This window comes from Buteo buteo, chromosome 3 (assembly GCF_964188355.1).
Source record: "Buteo buteo chromosome 3, bButBut1.hap1.1, whole genome shotgun sequence".
Classification (NCBI taxonomy): Eukaryota; Metazoa; Chordata; class Aves; order Accipitriformes; family Accipitridae; genus Buteo; species Buteo buteo.
The window spans coordinates 64,257,051-64,275,698 of NC_134173.1; the positions used below are offsets into that span (position 1 = coordinate 64,257,051).

The following is an 18,648-nucleotide window of genomic DNA, read 5'->3' on the forward strand; positions in this document are numbered from 1 at the left end:
AATGACTTGTGGCTTAAATAAACATACTTGTCTTTCTCTTTTCCCTCCTCCGAATATTGGATGCAGTAAAACTCCACCAGTCTTCAGTTCATATGCCACTATTTGATCTAACTCCTAAAAAGTACAACATACATAAGAAGCACAATTTTGAAAAGTAGAGAAATTATTTAAAGACAGGAAAGCTTTTCATATCATTGTTCAAGCCATACGTCCTAACTAAACTTGTTTACAAACGCAAAGAGCATTTTAAAAATCAGGGATGTTCCTCAGCATGTCAAACAATAATAAACCAGTAGACATTAGCAGTTAATACTTGTTCTGGCCCTGGACTGTGGGTCAACCCACGACAATATTTAACTACAATATATCTAAAGAGTATTATTGTTCAATAAGTAAGTTGTCTCTGACCAAATGAAATGAAGGTGATTACTATTTCCTTGCAGTGGAGAGTAATACTGGGTATACCTACACAGTAGACTGCAGCATATAGAAGCTCACCTTGACCTGCGTCTAAGCCAGACAGAAGCTGGCTCTGAACTGGAACATGAGTTTGAATATGTGCGGTGCTGTGCCCATGTTAACAAGCACACTTCAAGGCAGGATGTTTGCATGGGCTCACTATCACCCAACAGTCAACAGAGCTTCTGAATCAAATCGGATCAGCTTGAGCATAGGGAGAGCGAAGCGATGTCTGTCTGCAACCTAGTGTTAGTCAAGGAATTTCCAAGTGTTGATATGTACTGAAATTTATTGATTTATACCAACTTACACACTTTCATATATTGATAATACATTTGAAGCAGTAAGGACAGAACTGGAGGTGGTGGCAGTAGCACCTCTTAGTTCTATGTGGAAGCACTTGGCTAACTCATAGGGAAGAACATGAGCAATTAACATCCATGCATCTAGCAGTGAACTCTCAATACAGACCTTCATCCAGTTCTGCTGTTCTCTATAGCACTTCCACCTTTAGTACAGACAGCACACAACTGGTGAGCTGAATGTACATTAGGCAGGTAAGGATATGGTATTGGGCCCCCATGTGACTAAGCCATGTACATGGGAGCCCTTGGGGTTAGGAATCTAGTTTTTGGAATAGGAAGAATAAGATAATGTGATGAAAGAAAGAAGATATATACCTTTCTGTGAATGAATGTTACTGGCAAAGAATGAGGAGTCACAACTGCTATCACTAGAAAGTACCTAACTCAGAGCATTACATCTGGAAATGTAAGGTATAAATAGAAATTTCTTTTCCAAGAAAAGAAATCCCTTCAACAGGGATTTTTTACTGTTTCATTATTTCAATTTAGTACTTAAATGATACTAAAAGGTATCTACTATTGATCCATGCTAACACTGGAGCCCTTCTGAGCTATACGGACAGCCATCACAGTATAACAAATTCACCAAATATATGTCCTTATGAATCCCATATTCTACTCTAAGTGTTAAAAAAGTACAATCTTTTTTTTACTTTTTCTTTCTGGCTTTGTGCAAAAGCCCAAACAAAAAGAGGAAAATTAATTGCACAGAGAGACAATGAAAATTATTATTCATAAGGTAGTCACAGAAACATATTTTGGTTAGTATGTTTGGTGTTTTTCCTTGCAGCAAGTGGTAAAAATATTTCAGCTCTAAGTTTTATCTACTAAGCATTTCTTTAGATTGCAATGCAAAACTATATTATATTCTGGTTTTATATTGCATCTTCTTTGATGCAAAATGTCTGAAAGATGTAGAAAATACTACTATTATGTTGTTACCTGTTTAATCCAGTGGCGATACTCATTAACACCAAAGGTTTTTTTCATCCAAAGGCCATAAATATAACCAGAGATTCCCTTTAGTACCCATTCATCTGACCTATAATAAGAAAGAAGCATGAATTATATCACTTCAGAAGGTATTTTTTAAGGGATGGTATTTTTAACCAGCTCAAAATAGCCACAAATTTCAGCAGGTTATATAACTTCTCTAAGTCAATAGGAGTCTGATGAGCTGTGAACCAATTTATGTATGTGACTTGGCACCTGGATGGGACAGATGAAACTGAAAAGCCAGTGAAAACTGAACTTTTACCACAGAAGCCCAGATTAAAATATAAACCCAAACTTTTAGCTGAAACAGTAACAATAAAACAGTGGAAATGGACACTAAAGTTAAAAAAACTGCTAATCTATAGGATCTTAATTTCTTGATAAACTTCCCAATGCAATGCAGAAGATTTAGCCAGCAAGTCGACAAAATACCTATCTCACAATTTGGTGGACAGCCATTTAAACACCTCTTCTGAGAGTTATGTTCTAAGAGAGATAAACATGGACAAAAACTATAAAATGATCAAGAACTAGAATTCTAAACATAAGAATGACATACAGGGTATGATGAAGTGAATAAGACATAAAAAAAGGGAGTCATTATGAGGGAAGAAAAAATTGTCTTCACCATGGAAGTAGGCTAGAAATAAGGAAGAGAGCAAGAGAAATTAAAATAGTATAAACATCAATTTAAAAAAATGTTGATTTCTTTTTTTTTTAAGCCAAGGGTACTCTGGGACATACACTTTTGCCATGACAAAAGTCATGGGCTCCTTGTCCCTGATACATAAAGTGCATGCAAAAGGCTTTAAAATAAATACTCATCAGAACTGCAAGAGCCAGTTGGGGGAGATATTCTGAGAGATGGAATTATAGGCAGCTTACCATCCCAACAAATTTGCCCATTTAACACTAATTTCTGCATTCCTCTCCCTGAACTTCTTTGTGATTTATTAGTCCTGTGCTCCACAAGTACGTCCTACGCATGCTACACTTCTTCATCCAAAATATCTGATAAAAATTTACTGATGATACAAAAGAGTCTCCCTTCTAAAACTTCCAGATGCCAAAGCACACTACAACATTCAGTAGCAATAATTTCTAAGAGAAGACATGTTCAATCTCTACAGCCTTTGGAACCTTTATATCTCACATTCTCCCTTCAAACAAACAAAAATACTCATGGATTTTCACTTATTGAGCTGGTTTTATTTATTTTTCCTTTTTGTTGGTTTTTTTTCTTTCTTCTACAGTAACTGTTTCACTTATTCTGATAAAAATGCAACTTGCAAATTAAAATTTGAGTTTCCTAGACTTTCCCCATTTTCTAGAGAGTACAATGGTAAAATACTTACCAGGACATTCTGGATATAAAACATCCAAAGAACTGCTGGGCCAGGGCCTGCGCTAAGCACCTCCTTGTCAGTGGAGTTTCATCTATAATCATTGCGCTGTGTAAGAGATTTGTGCTGGACCCCCAAGAAAAGAAAATAACACAATATGAGCACCAGCTCCAAACAAAATAAGGGCCTTGCTTTAAAAGCCCAAACAAATAAAATAATTCCTTCACTGGTTTTGCAATGAGATAGTAACAACTTTTTTTTAATAGCCTTAATCCAGGCAGATCTCCTGCTATTATCATCTATATACAACTCTCTGTGTAGAGCCAAAGTAGTCTGGTTTAGCTGGTGAAACTCTTTTGGATTCCTGGTAACCTATCCCAGCTGAAGAAAAATAAAACATAATGAAACTTCTGCACTTAATTTGATCTTAAAATATTTCATGCATGGTGTTTCTAATTCAGTAAGAAAACTACTGCCAATTTTTTCTTAAAGAAGATACATATCTAACATCTTTATAACAGATAAAATTGGAAATGGTGTTAAAAGCCTGTAATGTCAACAAAAGCCAGCCTTTTCAAACTAGAGAGCCCAAAGCTCAGGCTACAAAAATATTAAGAGCTTCGTGTATTTCTCAATAGTCTTGGATCTAGAGCTTCTAGGCCTGTGGATTTAGAAGGTGCAATTTTCTCAAATACTAACCTGAAAATACTCATGGATGCATAAGCAGCTACTTCAACATAAGCTTCATCTATAAAAACAGTCTTGAAACAAGAGTACGGATAGCGGCAGGTAAGAATCTCCTCATAAAATTCAAACACCTCATGAAGGTATGACGTGGTATGTTTGAGCAATGGGAGAAGTTGTGGTAAGCAGAAGTGAGTCACCTACAAAGGAAAATTTGGTACGAGACTGACGAATATATTTAAATCATAAATATCAAGTATATTACATAACAGACCCCCCCACCCCAACACAACAAAAATACAGCTGCTGTAAATTTGACCGAAAAAAATATTTTCAAGCTGTGATAATGACTATCATGGCAGAAAAGTGCACAAGGATGTCCATCTTAATTGCGAGAGCTACAACAGAAAAACAGTTTTTAGCAGGCAATGCACAATAACAATGTCTACCTAGTGATGTCTATCATTTAAAAACACATGACATTTTTCTTTGATTTTGCAATCCAGTATCTTTTGAAGATAGTATTTTTCTTTTATGCAGTAAAGAATTAGCTGTTTTCAAATTAGTCAAGCAGTGCTACTGTTTAGAAGACTTGTTACAGCTAAAACTACAAGTAACCCTTGATATTAATGTTTTTTCTACAAAATTATGATGCAGCCCATGACATTGACTTTAGCAGTGACACAGGAACCAAGCTGAGAATGATATATAACTTCAAGTTAGCTCTACAGAAGTCAAACTCTAAAGAAATTTATCAGTTTGGGTTTTTCAAATATCAACAACTGATTTTTTTTTTTTAACAGCTATTATCTTCCACAAGTGAGTATGTCCCCCACAGTAAAAGTCAACAGAATACCATTGCTGAGAACTAAAATCTGATGTTTGCCTTTGGATCAAGTGAAACATAGCTATTTCCCAGTATTTTCCTATCCTGCTTTCAAAATATACAGGCCAGTCTTTATGCTAAACTGGTAACTTAACCTGCCTGCCAAGTCCATCCTCACCCAACCTGAAACTGCAGATGTAAATATAAACTGGTGTACTTCAACATTATGACAACAATCTGTTAAGAATGAAAACTCAATGTCAAATTTAGTTCAGAAGACTACTCAATTGTGTAGCAATAATTTTCATCTACTACAGGTAACAGTATGGGTTTAAAGTGATTTTGAGAAATATGCTTTCACTAACTCCAACTAAATTAGCCCCATAAATTCAAGCATAAATGGAATTACTGCTCATTCAAAGGCTTTACTTTGGAGATAAATTTAAATATAGGCATTACTATGGAAATTTTATCATATAAGTGTACTAATGGAGGTTGTATCTAGACACACCCATATTTGACCAATATATACTGGTTGCAACATAATAGTCATAATTCTTTAACAAAAAAAAAAAAAAAAAAAAAGGAGGCCTCTGAAGATTATTACCTCATGCATGTATGGATCAACAAGTATTTCAAAAGGTCCTATTGCCAAGGAGATGTTAGAAGCTGCAGTTGGAATAGTCAGCATGTAATGAAAAGTCTTCTTTCTCATATCGTGGGTATATACAGTTTCCACCAAATCCCCGTTTGAAACAGCCACCATTGCAGCATCTACAGTATACTCAAGTTTCCAGGTACACAACTCAGAATATGAATCAACACAAGGAAACCAAAACCTAGGGAAGTTAGGATTGGGGGAAAAATGGTTAACAATTATAATCTCTTTTTCACAGATGATTTTTCTCTCAAGTTCCAAACTACATTCTTAAATACTTTGAATGTTGACATACTGACTCCTACTATACATTAATTTTATAAAGCACTACAAGTTTCTTTGCCGTTACCTCCTGCTGAGTTATAGAGACTAGAAATCCTAATTACTAATCATTAGATGCTACTTCACATCCGTAAACTCATTTCAAGCACAAACTAAGTTTTGAATTCTTACAGGTTTGAAAAATTCCAAAGAAATTATCTGTATTTCCTATAGTTTGAGATTAAATAGGAAATACAGTCTAACATTCAAAGACAGTTTTCTTACCTTGTAGAATTTTGATAACCACACGAAAAGACATGAGCCCCTCTTTCTGCCATGCTGCCCTCCATGTTGGGTACCACAAAATGAAGGCCTCCTTTTGGCTGGTCCAGAGAAAAGTTTATATGCACCTTCAGGACTTTTAACTCTGCAGCACCAAGACCGAAATTGGAGTAAATATATACAACTTACATGAAAATTATTTCAGAATAATCATTCAGTTTTGGACTTTTGGTCTCTCAAGATTATGTGTTTACTTCATTCTCACGGGCCTCCAGGTCCACTTACAAAGCACTGCTCACAAACTTAAAAACCTGAGACCTCTTAAGTTACAGGATGTGAATTTATAAGAATCTTTATTAATGAATAAAAACTGCAATTGGAGTTACATTTCATCTTCCAACTGCCCAGTAGTAAATAATCTTTATACACTGATTGTACCCTAACCATGGTCTCCTTTGTGCCTTGCTGAAATAATTTTCGAGAAAAACCGCATGTATCAGGCACATTCTTAAAAGACATGTTATTGTCATTTGCAGTTTCTTAAAACCTCTTATTATAGTTAAAGCTTTTCCTGTAATTTCAGTGTCTTTGCTTTGGTTTAGTTTCACAGAAATCTCACCTATGAATAGACTGGCAAAAAGAGAAATTCAAGCATATGGTGAAATTTATCCAACAAGTCTCACCATATTTTGGCATTCAAACTTTGAAAAGAAAAATTATACCTGTTTGAATATTTTCCCTTCTAGGCTTGCAAGTAAGACAACAGGAACTTAAACAAAAATTAAAATAAATAAAAGTGTCTTTCCCATTAAGGTGTATCTGACAACACTGCATGAGCGAGCTTCATGATACAGTTGTTATTATTCTCTCACAGGTCTCTCAAATCCACGGGAAAAACTGAAAAAACCATGTAAGAAAATAATACAAGAAACTAATAACATCCATGCAAGAAAGTTATCAATACTGGAGAGTGATTTATTAAAAGTTACTTGCTCCACGACCTAGTATACTAGTTATAAAGTAGTCTACTTTTCACTACCAAAGCAATTTTATAATGACCATTCTTCAAAGTGAGATTGGAAAAAAATAATATAGCTCTTTAAAAAAAGATGTATCTAGATATATCCTTGTCGATGATTTTCTTTGTTGGATCATATATATTGTGAGCAGCGTCAAAGTTACAATTTAGCACCCAATATGCTTCATTACACCCACTTCCTCATGTATACTTCTGGGCTCATGACTACCCAAGAGCTTGTTTGTAACGAGTGTTAAGAAACCTTGCAACCACTTCTCCATATTACCAAGAAGTGTGAAGGTATTTTTCAGACTTCATCTGGAAAGATATTGGTGAGGAAAAAGGAAACAGTAACCATCATTTCACAAAATAATGCAATGCTACTTCCATTTATTTAAGTGTACTATCTTCCTATGCAAACTCGTAGCTAACAACTCTGTGGCATCTTAAATTAAGCTTTCAGTGTTATCTCTTTACTTTACCATCAACATGTTTCCACAGCTCTGAAGGAACCTTAATGCAGAGTTCTCCATTTCCAGCATCTGGGTCCACAGCACTGACTGCGGCAGCATAGGCATTGGAAAAATAGTTGAGATTCCTCCTGTCAGAAATACCCAGTTAATTCTTAAAGTACATGCTGAACTACAAAAAACAACCTCAGAAGTTATATGATTTCTATACTGAAATTCATGGTACATGTTCAACCAAGTATTTTGTTCTGTTTTTAAATGAGTGGAGGGAAAAAGGAAGAGTAAAGATGAGATTTCAAAACCCAGAACTTCAAACTAGGCTCTTACAAAAGTGATCAAAAAGACTTAAGCAGTAATAATCCCCAATAAATTAAATGAGAAGTGCTCAGTGTTCTCTTCTTCCCAATAAGAGTATTATTTACGTTTATTGGAATAGAAATTTTTTTTTTTTTTTAAGAAAATTTTGGATTAAGTTTGTATGTTTATTCTAAAGATCTGTCTTGAAGATCTGCCTCCTCATATATTGTAGTTTTGCTTTTATGTTGTTTTTCTAAAAGTAGCAAGATTTTAGATTGGCAATGGTATTTTCCCCCCTCTTAGCCTGATGGATAGGAATAGTTTTATTTTAGGCACTTGTAAATATCACATAAAATATTAGATGGTAGAGTTCTCACCTTAACACACACACAATGAAATATATATTATACTTTTCAGTGCCTAGAAACAAATTTTTTGTTAAGTGTTACCACAATTGGTTTATTTAAGATGCAGACACAAATTTTTGTAATCAGGTTTAAGCTGTTTAAGCTACTATATATTAGCTGCTAATTGACTGCACATTTCATTCCAAAGTCATACCATTACTTCAGTTATGAGCCATTACTTCAGTTATGAGTTAGATTAACTTTTCTACTGAAATGAGCAGGAACATGCATATGTCCACTGCTGAAGTGATTATGAGCAGGATGCTATCTTCTCACTATTTAATGTGTTTAAGTTCAGATACTGGAGGATGACCAGTCAAGTCCAAAAATAACCCTGCTTTTGCATCTTTATGCGATAGCTTTTATACTCTTTCAAAATGGATTTTTAAACTGTGCAAAACATGGGAGCAAAACTTTTCTTAATTCTAATCCTCTAGTACACAGAGTTCTTCAAAAGCTTGCACAACTCTATACCTGAAGAGAAAGTGTTTGAAATACTTACCACCTTTTTTTCCAGAATTTAGGTACCACTGATGAAACCAACCACTGTGGGGGCAAGAGCCACAATCAAGCATAAAGCTACTATAGAATCATAGAATAGTTTGCATTGGAAGGGACCTTTAAAGGTCACCTAGTCCAACCCCCCTGCAATCAGCACGGACACCTTCAACTAAATCAGGCTGCTCAGAGCCCCATCCAACCTGACCTTGAATGTTTCCAGAGATGGGGCATTTACCACCTCTCTGAGCAACCTGTTCAAGTGTTTCACCACCCTCACTGTAAAAAATGTCTTCCTCATATCTAGTCAGAATCTACGCTCTTGTAGTTTAAAACCATTACCCCTTGTCCTATCACAACAGGCCCTACTAAAAAGTCTGCCTCCATCTTTCTTATAAGTACCCCCTTTAGGTACTGAAAAGCTGCAATAAGGTCTCCCTGGAGCCTTCTCTTCTCAAGGCTGAAGAATGCCAACTCTCTCAGCCTTTCTTCATAGGAGAGGTGTTCCAGCCTTCTGATCATTTTTGTGGCCCTCCTCTGGACCCGCTCCAACAGGTCCATGTCTTCCTGTGCCAAGGACCCCTGAGCTGGACGCAATACTGCAGGTGGGGTCTCGCCAGAGCAGAGCAGAGGGGCAGAATCACCTCCCTCAACCTGCTGGCCACACTGCTTTTGACACAGCCCATGATACAGTTGGCTTTCTGGGCTGCTGTCCTGGTTTCTGCAAGCGCACATTGCCGGCTTATGTCCAGCTTTTCATCCACCAGTACCCCTAAGTCCTTCTTGGCAGGGCTGCTCTCAATGCCTTCATCCGCCAGTCTGTATTGATACCGGTGGTTGCCCCGACCCAGGTGCAGGATTACCGCACCACAATGGAGTAAATTAACTTTCGGCTGCAGACTCCACTCTTCCATGGAATCTGAAGTCCACACAAAGCAGACATGACCTCATTTCAGGATTTTACTTTCATCTAACCATTCTCTATTCACCACCCACAGAGAAAACAGCATTCAACCCAAATTACAGTACCTTTCTTGGAAGAATGAAGGGTAATTAACCATGCCAGCATCATCCTATAAGTCTAGGTATGTCAAACACCATGCTTATACTCCTAGCCTTCCACATCTAAAAAACTTTGCTAAAACACTGAAATATATTGAGAACATATTTTCATGCAGTTCTTCATCTTTGGCAATAATAGTGCACAAATTCCCTGGCACCACTACCAAGACTGAGAATGTTAGGAGCAGTAAACTCGTCTACTTTGCTTGGAAGCTTCTGAAAATAGGACATGAATAGTAAATGGGAGCATATGAACATAGAAACACCCAAATCCCAAGTCTTAATACATAATCATTTTTTCCTTTTTCATAGCTGAACTGTACCTAAAGATAGGATATAATGCCAACAAGCTTTAAAAGCATAAGGTTGAATTTTACACTGGAATATACTACAACTTCAGCTATGGTTCCAGAACAATTCAAACCAACTTAAACTCCAGCTGATGTGCTGTCTCCTAGTCTCAGCCACACATTCCTACTCCCTCACTCATTAAGGAGACTACTGTTCAGCCGACCCTGCGGTGATGCAGCTGAAAGTGCCAAATGGAAAAAAAAAAAGTCTTTTTTTTTTTTTTTTTGCAGACAGCTTTCAGTTGGTTTTAGCTCCCTGATCTGACATAGAGGGGTCAAAGAAGTGCAACTAATTGAGGCATGGGAGACTGTCAGTGGGATCTTAACCACCCCAACCAATGTTGCTTTAAGCTGTCTTCAAATGGGATCCTAGGAAGGCAAACGAATAACATCTTTAAAAAAAGACTGCATGACTAAAAACTATCTTAGTAATTAAAGAAACTAGCAACAGAAAACAACAATGTTCTGTTAGATTGTAAAGTCTCAAAGTTTTTAAACTGGTCCTGAAAATTCACTATTACTGACAGGGGATCCCTTTCCAATACATCAATGAGAATTTGTTCCAAGTTTGACGACAGTGATGAGCATGTGGTTACATTTTAAACATCAATAGGTTCATAGACAGGAAAAAGTTATGATTTTATAGCAAGAAAGGTAGATTCCAGAGGGCTTAACATTTTATGGAAAACAGTCTATTCTGATACTTCTATTTTTGCGAAGTGTTCCAATTCAAATGGGTGATTCATTGTAAAAGGAATCCATTAAAGGCTTAGTACCACAGATTAATTTTTTCATAGGTTGAACTATTCTCAATAAACTGGATACAGCCATTTTAACAAAAACAGACCACATGCCAAAAGTTACGGCCCAAGGAACAAAGATAAATTTTCCAAATGCTAAGTGTAGATTGACAATGAAGAAGTAATATGCATTCATGTTTTTTCCTGGTAGACATACATTCTATTATCAGAATTCACCAAAACCACTGTTAATTACAGCCCAAGTGCATGCTTGTTGACTGACTGGAAACAAGTGATCCTGCTGAGACTTATTTTTTAAAGCTACTCATCAATTCCAAATACCTCCATGTCAATTTTCCATAGCATCTCTCACTACTAGCTGCAGCAGTGCTACTTAACTGTTACATAGCCCAAACATAGTTTATAAACCACTTTCTTTCTGCAGTACTTAAGATCAACTTGGCAAAATAAGTTCTTTGATCCACATGTAATTCATTACTCTTCATTAGTAGTAATTAATGTACTATTCTACTTTGCTTCCAGGATACAATTAGCACTTGGGTTTGGAGTCCAACCCCAAAATATATGATACAGCATATTTATATATATATATTTTTCTCACATGTACACATATAGGCAATTTATTAATAAGGCAATGATTTGAATCTTTGGCACAGTGAAAAAACTGATTTTCATTCTTGCCCAAGGTTAAGGGCTTTGCCATCTCTTTCTTCAAAAGTTCTCTACACCTCTATTTATTTCTAATAAAGTCTATCATGAATTTACAACTAGATGAGCATCATACCAGTGGAAACGAAGGCTATTTATTGCAGCAAAACAACACATGCTCAGTCCACCAGTAATTTCTCTATTTTGTGTATAGGCTAAAGGCTTGATCACTGACTTCTCAGAAGAAAGAATATTGCAGGACATGCCCTGAAGGCTACGATATTGCACTCTCTCACAGGTTACTGCTGCTTGTAACTAAAGCAACAGTGAAGTTGGAGGATATCAAAATATCTTCATATTTTTAATGTTTAAAAACTACAGGCTTCAAGTTTAAAAAAAAAAAAGCTGAACTAGTGAATGAACAGGTATACACTGCTAAAGGTTAAAATTACACTGAACAGAGTACCTATGCACAGGAAAGCATCATGTGCACATCAGCTAGCTATACAAAAACATACTTTCCTTTACAAAGAAGTAATAATGAAATGCAGTAGCTTCTCAACCCTGCACCACAGTTACCACACAAACACGTGAAGCACATAACCAGGCAACAGCAGGATCACCACAAACTTCACTTATCACAGATCAAACCACTGCATCAAAACTCCAAACTTTAGCTGCGGCTATTTAACAGTTTACAATCTTACCCTTAGGATTAAGAAAACTGAGATCTCCTTTGCCCATTTCAACATAAAAGAGGCTGAGATACAAGCAGTTGTCTCAGCAGTAAGAATACAAGCTGTGGGATTTCTGTGTACTACAGCCCAGAAAAATAAATCCCACTTCCCTTATATTGACAGAATCGAGAAAGCAACAATTTACAAGGAAAAGAGGGAAGATGAGGAGGACAGAGGCAGCTGTAACACTCAACAACAGCAGCCCTACAAGACCCAAACAGACATTCTCCAACACTATTTGCAGTCTTTGCAAGATTTCAAACTCTTCCTTAAAAGTATGAGCAAAATGGGATTCTCTGCCACCTTGTGTACATATGGTAAAACTATCTGAATTGTTTTATACCTTACAGCACTGTTTAGATATTTGCTCAGTCAGCGAGAAATTGACTGCATTATGTAAGTTCATCCATCTATTCCGATATGAAAAAGCTATGATGTCCTGAAGCCTCAGGAGGAAACTGCAAGATGGAAGACTGACTTTATTTCTAGATAAAACTTTTTTAAAGTTGTCTCAGTTGTTACCTGAAATTATGGTTTGGGACTGATGGATAAACTGGCAAATACATCAAATGCACCAATTAAAGGTTTCTAACATTTCCTACAAAATTCACCAATTTTTAGTTAACTTTTTAATGAGTTTTTTTTTGTCATTCAGCAGAAGTGCCAATATACAAGACCAAAAAAAATTGTTTCACCTTCTGCAACACAGAAAATGTGAAGTGACAGATACCACATATCAATGATTGTTGCACCAATAGATGATAAAACCCAAAAGTGTTACTTGAACCAAAAAAGTTGAATGTTGAAATTCAAAACACAAAAAGCTGATATGACAGATCTCACCCAAGAAATAGCAGAGAACATCATCATGAGGCAAACAACTTCAGCTGGTGCTACTTGTATTTCATAAAGCTCTCTTTAATCCTGACTTTCTCAACCCTCTTTTAACTATGTTTTCTTGCATGCTAAAATTTGCACAACATCAACAATTAACGACCTCACTTGACCTTCACCTCATATCAGCAAACATAACCTCCTAAATCAGGGATGCTGTAGCAAGTCTTCCCAAATCAATAATTATAGTGGTTTTAAATATGGAAGTTTCCATTTTTAATTGAATTCTGTTGCTAGCTGAGAGAGTGAGAAGTCTTTAAAATATTTTAACTTTGATAAAAAAAGGTAGGAAAGAGTCCATTAAATTAAAAACTTTTTCTACATACTTTATGTATTCTTTTAGAAATCAATATTTAAGAAAACCAAAAGCATTATCAAAAGCAAGAAGATGGTCGTGTATGAAACCTTAAAACTTGGACTTATTTTTTTATTTGCTACACACCACAGGAAAGAGCAAAGATATAAACCAAATTATTTTAAATAAATAGGTTGCTAAGAACCATCTTCATTTCAGATTTACTAGTTTAACAGACTACTGAAGAAAACTGTGCAAAAGATAACTATCCCTGTAACATTAGAAATAAAACCTGATGACTGATCTGTGTCCTGTTCAAAATAATTGATATACCTAGTTAAGCTCTAAGAGTACAAAGGACATCATCACTAAATTTGCCATACAAACGAGAACCTGGAAGAGATGATGATGACTAGGTAAAGACTACTACAAACCACTACTGTTTCTAGAAGCAGTTCTTTTAAAGAAGGGCAGAGGAAACCCACTGACGAATTTTTTGGGGCGAGGTACTAATTCAAGTGTTTTTAGATTTCTAGCATTTCTGTTTGTAATCCTGCCTTAAGAGCAGAGATGCTGTATTTAATCAAAACTTAGCTACCATCATGCTCAATACCCAATTATGATCAGGTATTTCAATGGAAAATATACACATCTCATCTAATACTTTGTAACCCTTGTAGCCTTTGACTTCTGAGATACAGAAAAGAGACATACTAGTTTTTCGTTAAGAATATTTGGTGATCTCTCTCTTTCATAACTATAACACAGGAGTTATGAAATACAGAGACTTTCTATTAAATTGCAATGTGAAAAACTGCAGCAGTGAAAACCACAGGCCACTGTAGCCCTGTGTGACACAGTATTTCACTCTGCATGCATTGTCCTCAAATTTCGTTCACCTCTCTTAAACAGGACAATATGAAAAAAAGGATGATGTTCCACTATACCGCTAGGACGCTAAACAAAGAAATTAACTTTCTCCACAAAATGATACACAATTATCTCTCCTGATCCCTTTCTTAACATAATGGAGTGCTCACTCAGATAATTTTAAATGCTGCTCCTTTCTCACATCTTCCAGAAGTTATTCAGGATTCAGTTATTACAGAATCACAGGATGGTTGAGGTTGGAAGGGACCTCTGGATGTCATCTGGTCCAATCCCTCTGCTCAAGCAGGGCCACATAGAGCCAGTTGCCCAGGACCATGTCTACACTGCTTTTGTGTATCTCCAAGAATGGAGACTCCACAACCTCTCTGGGCAAATTGTCCCAGTGCTCCATCACTCTCACAGTAAAAAAGTGTTTCCTGATGTTCAGAGTGAACCTCCCGTGTTTCAGTTTCTGCCCATTGCCTCTGGTCCTGTCAGTGGATACAAGTTAAAATACATGAAATTCCATCTGAATACAAGAAAATGCTTTTCTACTGTGAGGGTCATCAAACACTGGAGCACGTTGCCAAGACAGATTGCAGAGTTTCCATCCTTGGAGATACACCTACCCCAACTGAACACAGCCATGTGCAACCTGCTCTAGCTGACCCTGCTTGAGCAGGGGAGTTGGACTAAGTGATCTCAAATAGGTTCTTTCTAACCTAAAGGACTCTGTGATTTCATATCACCTGCTATTAAACATGTATACCACTTTCACTAGAAGTTCTTTAACAATTCTGCAAACTGTAAATTCAACTAAGCCAGTCAAAAGAAGGTGTGAGAACACGAACATAAGCTTCAGTAAAATCAGAAGAGTATACTTAGTGAAAGTATTTGCCCATGGTGCTTCTCTTACCGAAAAACAAACCGATACAAGATTTTTACCACAGTCTCTTCCCATATCATCTCCCCAAAACATATGGGAAGCTACATGTTTTTAAACTTGCTCTTCAATATCAGATGGTGAATAATTTGAAACATTTCCTTTCAAATTTCAAAGTGAGTTTAGATAACATACTAGGACTTATACCCTCATCTACGATGCTAATAAATAATGAAAGTTTGATTCCTTGGGAAAGGCCAAAACCTTTACTTTCTAGCTCTTCAGAACAATTAGAATCCCCTGAATGAGGATTCTGAATTTTTGACTTGCCGAGCAATAGCAACAAGAACAACAACAACAAAATCAACTCACAAAACAGACAGGACTTACAGAATTAATAGACTCAAGTGGTTCAGTTTCAGAGCTCAAAAAAAAGTCAGAACTCTGATGTCCAGTTCAGTGTCCTATACAAATGAACACAGTATATGCAAACTTAATTATTTAAACACTTGCATAAGTGATTAATAAAGGAATATAGAGTCTGCCATAAACAAACAGTTCAACTCCAAGGATGCGTAACTTAGGATAAAAAGTAGGACTTGAATCTCAGTACCTGAACAACAGAAGTTCTCTTTAATACTCTAGTTTTCAGACAACAGTCAGAGAATTTAAGTCAGGTTTAACCTGAAAACTGAGATGGGCTAAAAAACATCTCAAAGGTTCTAGTCATTAAGGCAATGGTTAGACAACCTGTTACAGACCTAGCTACATCATTTGAGAATGCCACCATTCTCACAAATCTAACCAGCAGGACTGTATGAACGCTCTGCAGTTTGCTTCAGAGTAAGTCTACCCAGTTCCTATCTGTCTTCATCAGCTGTATGAGTTAACCACGGTGATATAACCTCTGAAGCTGCTTACTGAGCCCTTTCCATCTTTTCAGCTAGAAAATCTCTCAGAGCAATCACTGTCCAAGGGGATACAACAAATAGCTGAAGGACAGTAATAAGCATCTTAATTTCGTAGTCCAATAGTTAACCTGATACAGTCACGTGATTTGCCTTATTCCTGTTAATTGTTTCAAAGTAATAAGCTAATTATATATAAGGCTATCTAGGCATTTAATAAAATCAGAAACAACTCTTACAAAATCTTCTTAGGAAAATGGGAAATATTCTCAAGAACTTTGATACCATATGAATACTCTTAGGCTTAAAAGTAGGAAGAAACAAAAACGATCACCCAATCTGACATTACACATCATAACCATCAGGACAATTTTTGCAGGACAAATTATTGGAACATAATAGTTTTGGTCTACATAGTATTATACTGATGCAACCAAATTGATTTAACCAACTGTGCTGGAGTAAAAAACAAACAAAACAGAAACAACAAAAAAACCACAAAACCCAAAACTAAGGGCAATCCTCTCACGTGGTACTCTCATATGAATGTAGCTGCACCAGTGTAAAATGTTCTCTACAAGAATATAAACAAAATGCTATTGCCACAATAATGTAACCACATTTTCTTTAAATAAATGAAAGTAAAAGTTGGGCATAGATAAACCTGAAGTCCATCAATGATAAAACATTTTAGACAAAGATATTTTCTTACCAAGGAAAAATGCATGAGAAGCACAGTTTCCTAGAGCACCAAGAATACTACTAGCATCCACCACTTTTTTCCCCATAAAGTACTTTTAAAAAAGTTTCTGATACTTTTACAAAACAATACAACAAAATGTTAGTAAAAGAAATCCTAAAGAAGAATAGCGTAAGAGTCAAAATTATTGCCAAAATAATTCCCCAAAATTAAGTCACCATACCAAAAGTTACCATTAGGAAATCACCAAGTAAAACTTGCCAGTACAGTAAGAAAATAGGTTATGCTTAAAAGCAACAGAAGATGCTACATCTGCAGAGTTTTAAACACATCACTTACTGCTTTGACTCATGGTGACAAACCTCCAGCGTTGGATCATTATAGATGAAAGCTGCTTCTAAATCGTTGACTCTTACTCTGTAAATCCGGCACTGTTTACTGTTCAGTTTGATTCTATTCAGGTTTGCAACTGTGGGAAATATTGTCAGTTCCACATAACCCTATGAAAACACAAATCAAAACCTTCTATAAAATATTTACCAACTGACAAAGTAGAGATATATAAAAAAAATTATTAATGCATTTCAAAGAAAAATCATAGGTAGAAAAATGTTAATTTCTTATTTAAAAAAGAAACTGGTTTGCCCTTTTAGATATCTAGAATACATTTTCATGCGTACCATTTAACAGGTGCTTTCCCAGCTGTGAAATAAAACAAAACACTTCAACATGACTGACAATCATGCTTGTTAGTAGCATCACGGTGTTTTAGGTTCTGGTATCTGAGCTTAAGACAATGATTTTTAAAAACTAAGCAGAATCCATTTAGGCAGATATTTAAATTCACAAAAAACCTCCATGATTTCAGGCCTGAAATCACGAAAGTCTCTTCAAAGCCCCCATGAACTCACATATAAGCTAGAAAACTCTACAACCCTATAACCCTAACACCAGCTAACACCATGTTGAACGTCAATTTTGAATTGCAAATTGCTTTGTAATATTATTTACAATGCAGCGACCTTCTTTTAGAAAGCTTTTCCTTACAGAGATTAAAGTGTTCACAGTTAGAAGGTATTTTGATGCATCTCAAGAAATGACAGAATTATGAGAGGCATCAGATTAGAAAGCGTAAAATATAAAGAAGCTGAACAACATAATCAGCTTGTGTGTGCAGTTGTTTCCTCTTAAAGCATGAAGAAAACCCAGACTTCTAATCTCTACTTTCACGTTTTATTAAAAAATACTTACTACAACAGACTTTCTCTGAAAATTTATGTTGTTGATACAAACTACCTGGTGAGTTGTGCTGGGGAAAAAAAAAAAAATTAAAATAAGTAAGGTTTTGCACAAATGCCAGCATTTAAAATATTTTAACCCAGTTTTAAAAAAATAGAGAGCTCACACAGGATGTATGTACATATAAATACTGCATATAGCATATACTTATATAAGAATTCATGATTGTCTAATCTCTGACATGGTCCAAAACAAATAATGAATAGAAGTTGCACACAAGGTCAGAAAAGTTTCAATAAAATCAAATATAGTATCATTCTAGTATGAATATTATTAGTAATACAGGAAGACAACATCGCTTTCGAACATCACATGTAACAACATGTAAAAATATAGTATTACTAATGGCATAGAATCAAGTTCTAACACTTTAGTGATGTGCAGTATTAGAATTGGCACGCAGCCATAGTATTTGCAATCAGAGACCTGTGGAAAATCTACCTGGTGAGTTGACTCTCATACATAATTTACATAAGCAGGTACTATACATGAAAAAAAATACAGTATGTGCTTTTACAATTAGTATGTCATAAGAATTCATTACTTTAAACAATATATATTAATCAAGATAGGTGTTTTAAACAAGTCAAATGCATTTGCTTAAGTTTTCAGTGACATATTAGAACTCCTGGTAAATAAAACTCTGATTTAAAAAATGGAAGATAAAATAGTAATTC

General features: G+C 35.8%; 1 protein-coding gene across 1 annotated transcript in view; it reads right to left on the reverse strand.

The window, feature by feature from the left end:
- Positions 1-18,648, reverse strand: part of TAF2 (TATA-box binding protein associated factor 2) — a 65,964-nt gene that overhangs the window by 45,607 nt on the left and 1,709 nt on the right. Inside the window, 10 exon segments of the mRNA XM_075023862.1 lie at positions 28-44; positions 46-114; positions 1,767-1,866; positions 3,176-3,289; positions 3,863-4,047; positions 5,281-5,512; positions 5,878-6,019; positions 7,375-7,493; positions 17,012-17,172; positions 17,924-17,977. Coding sequence (XP_074879963.1) covers positions 28-44; positions 46-114; positions 1,767-1,866; positions 3,176-3,289; positions 3,863-4,047; positions 5,281-5,512; positions 5,878-6,019; positions 7,375-7,493; positions 17,012-17,172; positions 17,924-17,977 — 1,193 coding nt within the window.